The 12,012-nt window shown below is 42.7% G+C and overlaps 1 protein-coding gene across 1 annotated transcript in view; it reads right to left on the reverse strand.

The window, feature by feature from the left end:
* Window positions 1–12,012, reverse strand: part of THSD4 (thrombospondin type 1 domain containing 4) — a 687,220-nt gene that overhangs the window by 552,313 nt on the left and 122,895 nt on the right. The window contains exon 5 of the mRNA XM_075897743.2: window positions 9,393–9,825. Within this exon, the coding sequence (XP_075753858.2) occupies window positions 9,393–9,825 (433 nt within the window). The remainder of the gene's footprint in view (window positions 1–9,392; window positions 9,826–12,012) is intronic.

The raw sequence follows: 12,012 nt of genomic DNA on the forward strand, positions 1-12,012 counted from the left end.
CCCTGGTCTGAAGGAAACTCCCAAACTCGAGTCAAAGCTAAATTCCTTGGAAAAGGAACATCATCTTAACCTTATTTTGCTATTATAGCAAATACACTGCCCACATAAAACTCAAAAGAAGTGAGGCAAACAGATGTCCCACATTGACAAAGTTCTCTCTGACATTCTTACAGAGAGGGAAGGACAACTACGTATTAATGAAAATAACCTCGCATCACCCCTGTGTTGATAGCAAAAAGCCACATGGGAAACAGAACTTTCACTCCTCACAATATTTTATACAGTATTTCCCCCCAAAAGTTGTTTTTTTCTGAATCAGAAGAAAAAGCCACAAATGCAAATTATGCAGAAAGGAAATTTTCAAAAAAAGTCTGGGCAAGAAGCCAAACACCTGCAAGCCGGCCAGATATCTGAGGAGTCAGGCACCCTAGCAATCTATGAAGTTGGGCAACATGGGAAGTCTGGAAGGCAGGCAGACCAAGGAGACTGCCCACCCACCAGCTGGCTGAGTGGCAGGCAACAAGGCAGCAGCCAGCCTGCCTGGTCTCCACCTAAAATGTTGATGGAATCAACACTTTCCCATAGAACAGTTAATCAAATCAGTGTCTCCTGATTCATTTCTGATGGAAAATTCTTGTTGAAACATTTTCAGTAAACGCTAGTAGTTAATATCATTTTAAAGAAGCGACAACTGAGCTACAAACAGATTAACTGTTTTGCCTGAAGTAACAGCAGAAGGCTGTGGTATTGCTGAAAACTGAAATAAATTCTCATGAGTCCCTCCCCAGTTCCTTAATCACAAGACCATCATTTCTTCCCAGAAAATCTCTACCTAGATGTTCCGCTCTCCCAACATGCATGACATTCTTGCTGCTACATGCATTTGGGAGTGCAGATCCAAATGGAAAACTGCTGGATGGATATCAGAAGTGAATTTTCTACAGATGTGCTATCAAGGATGCTGTGAAATATCATATATAGGTAAAGTTCCAAACCAAGGGAATAAAACTGTACATATTACCTAAAATAAATTAAGGTTTACTGACTCTGTTAAACCCTTAGGTGTTTACCAAAATGTGGATGACCTATTGTCGTGCAGAAGTAGTACAACACTTTGTAAATAACAGTGTAATCTACCTAGAGGATAAGAACATAAGAACAGCCATAGTGGGTCAGAACAAGGTCCATCTAGCCCAGTAGCCTGTCTGCCGACAGTGGCCAGCACCGGGTGCCCCAGAGAAGGCGGACCACAGACAATGATCAAGCGATTTGTCTCCTGCCATCCCTCTCCAGCCTTTGACAAACAGAGACCAGGGACACCATTTCTATCCCCTGGATAATAGCCTTTTATGGACCTAACCTCCATGAAATTATCTAGCTTCTCTTTAAACTCTGTTATAGTCCTAGCCTTCACAGCCTCCCCTGGCTAGGACTTCCACAGGTTCACTACACACGGTGTGAAGAAGAACTTTCTTTTAGTAGTTTTAAACCTGCTACCCATTAATTTCATTTGGTGTCCTCTAGTTCTTCTATTATGGGAACTAATACATAACTTTTCTTTATCTGCCCTCTCCACACCACTCATGATTTTATATACCTCTATCATATCCCCCCCCAGTCTCCTCTTTTCTAAACTGAAAAGTCCCAGTCGCTTTAACCTCTCTTCATATGGGACCAGTTCCAAACCCCTAATCATTTTAGTTGCCCTTTTCTGAACCTCTCCAAGGCCAAAATATCTTTTTTGAGGTGAGGAGACCACATCTGTACACAGTATTCAAGATCTGGGTGTACCATAGATTTATACAGGGGCAGTGAGATATTCTGTGTCTTATTATCTATCCCTTTCTTAATAATTCCTAGCATCCTATTTGCCTTTTTGACCGCCGCTGCACACTGTGTGGAAATTTTCAGAGAACTAGCCACGATAACTCAAAGATCTCTTTCCTGATTTGTCGTAGCCAAATTAGACCCCATCATACTGTACGTATAGTTGGGGTTATTTTTCCTGATGTGCATAACTTTACACTTATCCACATTAAATTTCATTTGCCATTTTGTTGCCCAATCACTCAGTTTGGTGAGATCTTTTAGGAGTCCCTCACAGTCTGCTTCTGTCTTGACTATCCTAAACAGTTTGGTATCATTCGCAAACTTTACCACCTCACTGCTTACCTCATTCTCCAGATCATTTATGAATAAGTTGAAAAGGACTGGTCCCAGGATTGACCCTTGGGGGACACCACTACTTACCCCTCTCCATTCTGAAAATGTACCATTTATTCCTACCCTTTGTTTCCTGTCTTTTAACCAGTTCTCAATCCAAGAAAGGACCTTCCCTCTTATCCCATGACAATGTAATTTACACAAGAGCCTTTGGTGAGGGACCTTGTCAAAAGCTTTCTGAAAATCTAAGTATACGCTATCTACTGGATCCCCCTTGTCCGCATGTTTGTTAACCCCTTCAAAGAACTCTAATAGATTAGTAAGACATGATTTCCCTTTACAGAAACCATGGGCTGTGTCTACATTGGCACCCCTTTCCGGAAAAGGGATGCTAATGAGACACTTCGGAATTGCAAATGCCGCGGGGGATTTAAATATCCCCCGCGGCATTTGCATGAACATGGCTGCCGCTTTTTTCCGGCTCGGGGCTTTGCCGGAGAAAAGCGCCAGTCTAGACGGGATCTTGCGGAAAATAAGCCCGTTTCCGGAAGATCCCTTATTCAAGTAGGGATCCCTTGAATAAGGGATCTTCCGGAAAAGGGCTTATTTTCCTCAAGATCCCGTCTAGACTGGCGCTTTTCTCCGGCAAAGCCCCGAGCCGGAAAAAAGCGGCAGCCATGTTCATGCAAATGCCGCGGGGGATATTTAAATTCCCAGCGGCATTTGCAATTCTGAAGTGTCTCATTAGCATCCCTTTTCCGGAAAGGGGTGCCAATGTAGACACAGCCATCTTGACTTTTGTCCAACAAATTATGTTCTTCTACGTGCCTGATAATTTTATTCTTTACTATTGTTTTGACTAATTTGCCCGGTACTGAAGTTAGACGTACCGGTCTGTAATTGCCAGGATCGCCTCTAGAGCCCTTTTAAAATATTCGTGTCACGCTGGCTACCTTCCAGTCATTAGGTATGGAAGCCGATTTAAAGGATAGGTTACAAACCACAGATAATAGTTCAGCAATTTCCCATTTGAGTTCTTTTAGAACCCTTGGATGAATGCCATCCGGTCCTGGAGATTTGTTAATATTAAGTTTTTCTATTTGTTCCAAAACCTCCTCTAATGACACTTCAATCCAGGACAGTTCCTCAGATTTATCACCCAAAAAGGACGGTGCAGATTTGGGAATCTCCCCAACATCCTCAGCCGTGAAGACTGAAGCAAAGAAATCATTTAGTTTATCCACAATGGCTTTATCGTCCTTGATTGCTCCTTTTATATCTCGATAACATTCACACCACCCCAGGAGCATGAACCAATGAACAAGCTAGCTGCAGTAATGGCAAACATAGCTGGACACGCTATTGGAAATTTTGTTCACAAACATTTAGTGTATCCCCCAAACAATTCTGTTTTTCCTACGTTTCCATGATATTTTAGTTTTTTGTCAACAACTGTGCAATCAAATTTCTCTTTGTTTGAATTTTGGTTGAAAACAATTCTCGAGCTCAGAACTGAAGTTAACTTCCTAACTAAAGAAATTAATTTCATGATTAGATTAAAATAGTCCAAGTGGAAGGGAATGTTGGTTATGAAAGTTGGGGACATCCAATCAGGAAACACTCCTACATGATGGAGGCGACAAGTAAACAGCTCAAATGTCACTTGCAAATGTTGCTTGCACATATTCCATGAGCAACCTGCAGCCAAAAGACTGAATATACAGGCAGTCCCCGGGTTACGTACAAGATAGGGACTACAGGTTTGTTCTTAAGTTGAATTTGTATGTAAGTCGGAACTGGCTCCAGATTCAGCTGCTGCCACTGAAACTGACCAGGGGCTGACTACAGGAAGCCGGAGGCAGAGTTGCTCTGCCCCCAGCTTCCTGGAATCAGCCTGATCAGTTTCAACTGCTGCTGAATCTGGAGCCTGGGACAGAACAGCTGGGGCACTGCCCGGTAGGTTCCCACAGGACCAACCCGGCAGCACCCTAGCTGCTCTACCCGAGGCATCCCGCAACAAAAGCCTGGTCTGCTGGGGGGGGCGCACTAGCTGCGCCCCCTCCCGCCCCAGCAGACCAGGGAGACCCGAGCAAAGCCACACAGGCGGAGGGACCCCACCGCCCGTGTGGCTTTGCTCCTTTGCCCCTGAGCAAAGCCGCACAGGCGGTGGGATGCCGCCAGTGCGGCTTTGCTTCTGTCTCCCTGGTCTGCTGGGGGGGGGGGGGTCCAGCAAAGCCACTGGACCCCCCCAGCAGACCAGGGACACCTGAGCAAAGCCGCCCAGGTGGCGCCTTTGCTCGGGTGTCCCTGGTCTGCTGGGGGGGTCCAGCGGCTTTGCTGGACCCCCCCCCCAGCAGACCAGGGGGACAGGAGCAAAGCCGCACAGGCAGTGTGGGTCCCGCCGCCTGGGCGGCTTTGCTCCCGGGCAAACGAGCAAAGCTGCCCAGGTGGCGGCTTTGCTCGGGTGTCCCTGGTCTGCTGGGGGGGTCCAGCAGCTTTGCTGGACCCCCCCAGCAGACCAGGGAGACCAAGAGAAGCTTTTCTCGCCCCGGAGGACACGGGTGGCGACCCACCGCCCGTGAGCTCCGGGGCGAGAAAAGCCCCGTTCGTAAGTGCGGATCCGACATAAGTCGGATCCACGTAAGTCGGGGACTGCCTGTACATATTTTCTTTTGCAGACCACACATTCATAAAGAAAATGAGAAACGGTTAAGAGAATCTGTGGATCCTTTTTGAATGTCAGTCATTCACTACGCTCTAGTGGTGAACAAGCATTCAAACTCCACCGCTCCCACAATTTCATACAATTCCACTTCCAAAAGCGGTGCTCACTCCTCAAGCACCCAATCTGGCAGGCATGAATGCTAACTCATTCAGATGATCTCACTAGTTGTGTGTTGCTTTGGCCAATACTGTGTGCATATGGACATGAGCCTGGCAAGGAAAGGGACGGATGTTTCCTGCATGTTTCCATATTCCTGAAGTGCAAAGCTGCATATTCTGAGGAAAGCACGTGCAAAGCATGCTTGGAAATACTGAAGAGATAAAGCTATGTGTACAATGAGAAATTGAATTTAGTTACCTGCAAAAACACTTGAACAAATAAAAGCTCTTCCCAGTCTCTCACTAACCAAAATTTATAAGCTTAACTTATGATCCAAGCAGTCAGTCATGTAAACTGAGTGCAACTATAAATGAAAGCACATTAAATGTACAATCATGAGGAAATGATCTAACAGACCAAGGCAGATTGAGTTCTTTTGTAAGTAATTAACTACCCTTAGGAGAAATCAAACACCAGAGTACCAGTTAATAGAACCTTTTCCCATTGATAAATTATATTTACTTCTTGGAACATACAAGGAAAAAGAAAAAGAAAAAAGAAAAAGGAAAAAAGAAGCTACTGTTCTCTACATGCCAGCAGCAGCTCTGAAGCAGGTAACTGATGATAAATTAGATTAAAGTGCATGTATAAAAGTGTAGAGATAGGAAGAACAAGTAAATAAGGACTATCAGCTTTGCTTGGGCCTTGCACTGGGCCTTGACTCTTATGAGTGTTCCTACTTAAATATATTTTATAACTATTAAATACCACATCCTAGGGAAAAACTGATCCCTGAATGGCAACTGACATTCCCACGAATCAAGTGGAAGTTATGTCATCTGAACACCACCATGATGCAAGTCGATGTACCTGCAAGGAGTTAATATTCCAGCTGCATCACCTGAACTCTGTCTCTTGTTTAAAAGATCATTGAATAGGCACACCCATTTCCTTAGAATTTGGTTATATCTATAGGTGCAGAGAAATGATGGGGATATGCTCATCCATTTTTGTAGCCTGTTGCTGTCCTATCCTTAAATACAACTCCAAAATTTAAAATTATTTCATGTGACTGTATTTCCACCCTAGGTCCCCCATAAACACTAAAACATATTTTCAAATATCTAAAAGGGTGTCACAAGGAGGAAGGCGAAAATTTGTTCCTCTTGGTTTCTGAGGACAGGACAAGGAGTGGGCTTAAAGTGCAGCAGGGGAGGTTTAGATTGGACATTAGGAAAAAATTCCTAACTGTCAGGGTGGTCAAATATTGGAATAAATTGCCAAGGGAGGTGGTGGAATCCCCTCTCTGGAGATATTTAAGAACAGGTTAGATAGACATCAGGGATGGTGTAGACGGAGCTTGATCCTGCCTTGAGGGCGGGGGGCTGGACTCGATGACCTCTCGAGGTCCCTTCCAGTCCTATTATTCTATGATTCTATGATTCTAAGATGTTACAGTGAACTATATGTCCTGCCACCATCCCAAACTTCACAAAAGGTAAATTCTCTCTTCCTTCTCCATCAGTGCTGACATCTTCATAATCCTCCCCATCTTCCAAACTCACAGTTACAACTTTCTCTTCGCCCCATTCCTGGGGTGCCACCTCTTGCCAAGTTTCCACTATAATAATCTTTCTCCGTAATCAACGTTGGGTCCATCTATGCCTTGAGCTGTTCTCTTAGGGTACGTCTACACTAGCCTCCTAGTTCGAACTAGGGAGGCTAATGAGGGCGATCGAAATTGCTAATAAAGCACGGCATTTAAATATCCCGCGTTTGATTAGCATATTCCCGGCTGGTCGCCATTTTGGAAACTGACTAGCCCAATGTAACTGCCCGAGTCTACACGCGGCAGAGAAGCAGGATTCCGAGATAAACCCCTTTGTTTGAATTAACTGTTAAACCTCATTCCACGAGGAGTAACAGTTAATTCGAACTAAGGGGTTTATCTCTGAATCCCGCTTCTCTGCCGCGTGTAGACGTGGGCAGTTACTTCGGGCTATTCAGTTTCCAAAATGGTGACCGGCCGGGAATATGCTAATCAAGCTCGGAATATTTAAATCCCGTGCTTCATTAGCAATTTCGGTCGCCCTCATTAGCCTCCCTAGTTCGAACTAGGGGGCTAGTGTAGATGTACCCTTAGATACTTTCACCTTCTTCTTTCTAACTCCATCAACGCCCAGCCTCAATTCTGTGTGAAATATTTCTACTATAACCATCTTCCTCTCATTCCATATCATCCACCATTGTTACTGTATGTCATAATTTTACTGTCTTGAATAGGGATGTAAGTGACTAGTTGATTATCCAATAATTATATCGACTAGTCGCTCCCCCCATCCACTGCTGCTTCTATCAGCATGTATTTAGTCCCTTCTGGTGTACTTTAGCCTTTTAAATGTTGGCTCTTAATACATTTAAAAGACGGAGCCGCAGCGGGGTTAGCTCCCAGGCTGGGAGCTAACCTCGCTGCGGCTCCCACACTTAAATTAACTAGTCGACGGGAAATCCATCAACTACTTGATTAATTGATTAAACTAAATCTCTAGTCTTGAATTATATTAAGATCCAGATCTTTGCACGTGTTTTCAAAGATTTGCTATAGATATTTTCGCACCCACCCAACTTCCGCTCTGATTTTCCCTTACTCTATCCAACTCTAGTAACCCCTTTGAGCAAAAAACTGGTATTCTTTTGAGTTTGGAAAGCCCCTTGCATATGGTGGGCATTACCAATAATACAAACAGAAGTCTCTTTTCAGTCCTCCCTCCCGATTTTGTCCTTCACCATCTTCTTCCATATTTGGAATAGCCTGTCTCATATCCATCATGCAAATTCCACTTCCAGATCCCTCATTACACCTTACTTCTTTACTAGAACTTTCCAACACTGTTCATCTCAGTGACATCAGCTCCTGTCTTCTTACCTGAACTATTACCCACAGTATTCACATTTGTCAACCTGGTTTAGCTTCTAAGGACCTCTGGGCTGGTCTTATGTTGTGTATGTCTAGCAGGGCTATGTACATACAGAATAATCCTTAAGTATCTAATACATTTACAAAAATGACAAACTTAGGGTGTGTGTAAACCACATAACAATCCTATACAAGGGACATTCTGAGATTTGGGAGGGTGCATTAGGTGTAATGTTGACTAAACAGAAGTTTCCACTGAGAAAGCATACAAAGAGACCATTCTTGTAAAAGCCTCTGCTATGCTTTATGGAGTCATAAGGATGATGGTGTGTCTTCCTGCCCAGATGTGGCTGAGTGGCCTAAATAAAGGGAAGAATGCAATGAATGAAGACTAAAGCAGGATTTGGGGCTGAGAAAGCAAAGACTGACAACAACAAAAAACACAACCAGAAAGGATTAAGAAGCAGAATTTCTGATCACAGAAACTGTAATTTATACACCAGTGTAGCTAGGGTTTTGAAAGGGCTGTGTACCTAAAGCACATAACAGAGGTACTGAACTACTGAGATAAGGTTGTAGTGGTAAAATCAAAAAGTAGGTAAACTAACCTAAGATGAACTCCATATTTCCCAAAGAGAAGTAGTAAACCACACATCTTTCTCTGCTGGCAGGCATCGTTGAAACTGAGTCTTTCCTGTCTCTGTTACCCCATTGTACAACTGTACAACAGCAGTAATACTTTAGAAAAAACACCAATATTAATAATCCAATAGTATGGCTCTTGAAATCAACAATATTAATTCACCAGAGACTGCAAAGGAGAAGGCCTCTTGTTCTAGGTTATACATTGATAAAACCCAGCCAAGGCAAACACTGAAGAAAGACGTTTTAAGAAATTTTCAAGAAAACCAGCCAAATATTACAGCTCTCTCAATGTTGAAAATTGTTTGTGGAGCAGACTAGTGGACCCTGAAAGTTCTCAAACAACTCACTGGGAGGTCATCCCAGAAAACAGAGAAGCACCAAAACCAAACACTTTCAGACAGCTTTAAAGAAAGTATTTTAAAGTGTAATAATAGATTTTTACTCCAAAAAGCCATAGGCACCAAAAATCATAAAACCTTAGTTTATATGAATTCCCAAATGCGGCAAAAAGGAATGCCTGCCACAAAAAGGCCATATTGTCTTTTGGTTGGAGTACAGGACTGGAAGTTGAAAAATCTGATTACTAATCCCATCCTATTCTCTGCCTTCTACTGTCTGTAAAGAAAAATTAGTGCCTTCGTTTCCCCATCTAACAGGAGCCATACATACTCTTAAATCACCAGACAGTGTGATTTTTTTATTCCATGACTAACAGAAAAGCAGGATTTTTTTTCAAATTAATAAGATCAATATATCTTTTGATTTTGAGCCACAGCAAGAATAGAAATCCAGCAAGACAAGGGAGCTGGCTTTAAAATTAAGAGAGAAAAAAAATGGACTTACATTTGTGTTGCACAATTTGTACTGTCTGTAGGCACCAATGCACACAATAGCTCCAGCTCTTTGAGGGTGGGGTTGACTTTGAAATGGCGGGTGGGATGCAGAGCCCTGGTGGGTTGAGTCAGTCCCATGGAACAAACTTTGAGATGCAGGAAAGGCCTCTGAATGGGTCGAAGCCTGCTGATAAATTGAAGGCCCCATCACCTGAGGTCCATGCTCTTCTTGGTAAAGGTTCCCATGTTGAACGAAAGGGTTAGAGGGATGATTGTGCGTGTTCTCAAGACCCCGATTCTGCTCACGTGCTTGGTTCCTCATTGACTGTCGCTGCCTCCGTATTTTCTGAGGCAGTTGCCCAGTGTCAGTTTGCAGCGGTAGTATATAGGGCACTTTTCCATATCCATATTTCCCTGGGCCTATGGGACTTTGGTTGCCATTTCTAAAGGAAGGTGAAAATAAAAGTTACTGAACTGATAAATGTATGAATGTTTAAATTTCGGAATATGAACATTATCTATGGCCAAAAGCTAGTCAAAAACAGGAGAACCATAAGCTTTTATTTTGTAATAATACATGTCCAAAGTTCTGGTCTCATTTTCTATATTAGACATCTCTACAGCCCACAGAAGTCAACAGACTCAGGCTACCACGGTTCACAACTGCTGTTAAAAAATATCTATCCCGCATCTTCACAACAAGCCCATTATTTCGGGCTCGCTATTCCGACGTCCCTGTAAACTTCATTTTACAAGGAGTAAGGGACATTTCAGAATAGTGCTTTATTTCGGAATTTGGTGCTGTATAGACAGTGTCAAATGACAAAATAAGCTATTTTGAAATAGCATCGAAATAAGATACACAATTTGTGTAGCTCAAATTGCATATCTTATTTCGAGTTAGGGTGTAGACCCTAAGGCTCACTAACAGCAATTCAGGGCCTCCAGGCAGAGCAGAAAATGGGCCCTCCCCACACACACAACCCTCATTCACTTTCACTAGGCTAGGACAGTGGTCTCCAAAGTGTGGTGCGCACACCCCAGGGGCTGTGCAAGACGATCTATTGGGGTGAGGGAAGAAAATATTAGAATTTCTATTTATTTTTATCTAAAACACTAAGAAAGAAACTAAGCTTTACCAATATTCAATATACAGATTGACACTGGTGCCCTCACTCGGTCCGTATGTCAGACAGTCACGTGTCACGTACAGTAGGCAAGGTATCCTAAGGGAAGAGTGGGAGTTCCACAATGCGGAAGGATTGACAGTGGCGCCTTCACTTGTTCGTTCGCTTTCAGCATATTGCGACATATTGCAGTTTACATGTGCCCGGTTAAGTGGATTTATGGATTATATTATCTAGTTTTAACTAAACTAACCCTCAAAAAATGGACAAGTGGCTTAAAAAGATTCCTGCAAAGAAACCACGGATTGAAGATAATACTAATAATGCGAGCACAAGCGAACAAGAAAATGGCAGAGCTGGCACTTCTCCTACTCCTAGTACAAGCTCTTCGTCATCCACATTACGAGGTAAAAACAATGACGATCTAATCAGATCTGACAAGAATTCGACCAAAAAAATTTGAAATTATCAAGACTATTTGAAATATGGATTTATATCCACTATCGTTAATGATGAACCTTGCCCTAAGTGTATATTGTGCCTTGAGATATTAGCTAATGATAGTATGAAGCCATCACAATTAGCAAGACATTTAAAAACTAAGCATCCACAACATGAAGACAAATCTCTACAAATTTTTCAGCGATGTTTAAAGTCATGTGATACTCAATCCAGTACTCTACAGAATTTCACTAAACTTAATGATAAATGTTTAGAAGCCTCTTTTGAGGTTTCTTACTTAATAGCGAAAGACAAAAAGCCGCATACCATTGGGGAAACACTTGTTCTTCCCGCTGCGGTAAAAATGGTTGAAATAATACACGGAAAACAATATGGACACAAACTAAAATGCATTCCTTTATCAGCAAATACTGTTGGAAGACGCATAGAAAACATTGCTGAAGATTTGAAGAAACAAGTATTAGAACAAATTACACAGTGTGGGAGGTTTGCTATACATTTGAATTAAAGTAAAGATGTTTCTAACATGTCTCAGCTTATGGTAGATTCTGTTACAATGATGAAATACAGGAAAACTACTTTTTTGTGCGCCACTAAAGGAAAGAGCATAGAATCATAGAATAATAGGACTGGAAGGGACCTCAAGAGGTCATCGAGTCCAGCCCCCCGCCCTCAAGGCAGGACCAAGCTCCGTCTACACCATCCCTGACAGATGTCTATCTAACCTGTTCTTAAATATCTCCAGAGAGGGAGATTCCATCACCTCCCTTGGCAATTTATTCCAATATTTGACCACCCTGACAGTTAGGAATTTTTTCCTAATGTCCAATCTAAACCTCCCCTGCTGCACTTTAAGCCCATTACTCCTTGTCCTGTCCTCAGAAACCAAGAGGAACAAATTTTCTCCTTCCTCCTTGTGACTCCCTTTTAGATATTTGAAACCCGCTATCATGTCCCCCCTTAATCTTCTTTTTTCCAAACTAAACAAGCCCAGTTCATGAAGCCTGGCTTCATAGATGTACCGGAGAAAATATATTCTCA

This window comes from Pelodiscus sinensis, chromosome 14 (genome assembly GCF_052426305.1).
Source record: "Pelodiscus sinensis isolate ZL-2025 chromosome 14, ASM5242630v1, whole genome shotgun sequence".
In the NCBI taxonomy this organism is placed as follows: Eukaryota; Metazoa; Chordata; order Testudines; family Trionychidae; genus Pelodiscus; species Pelodiscus sinensis.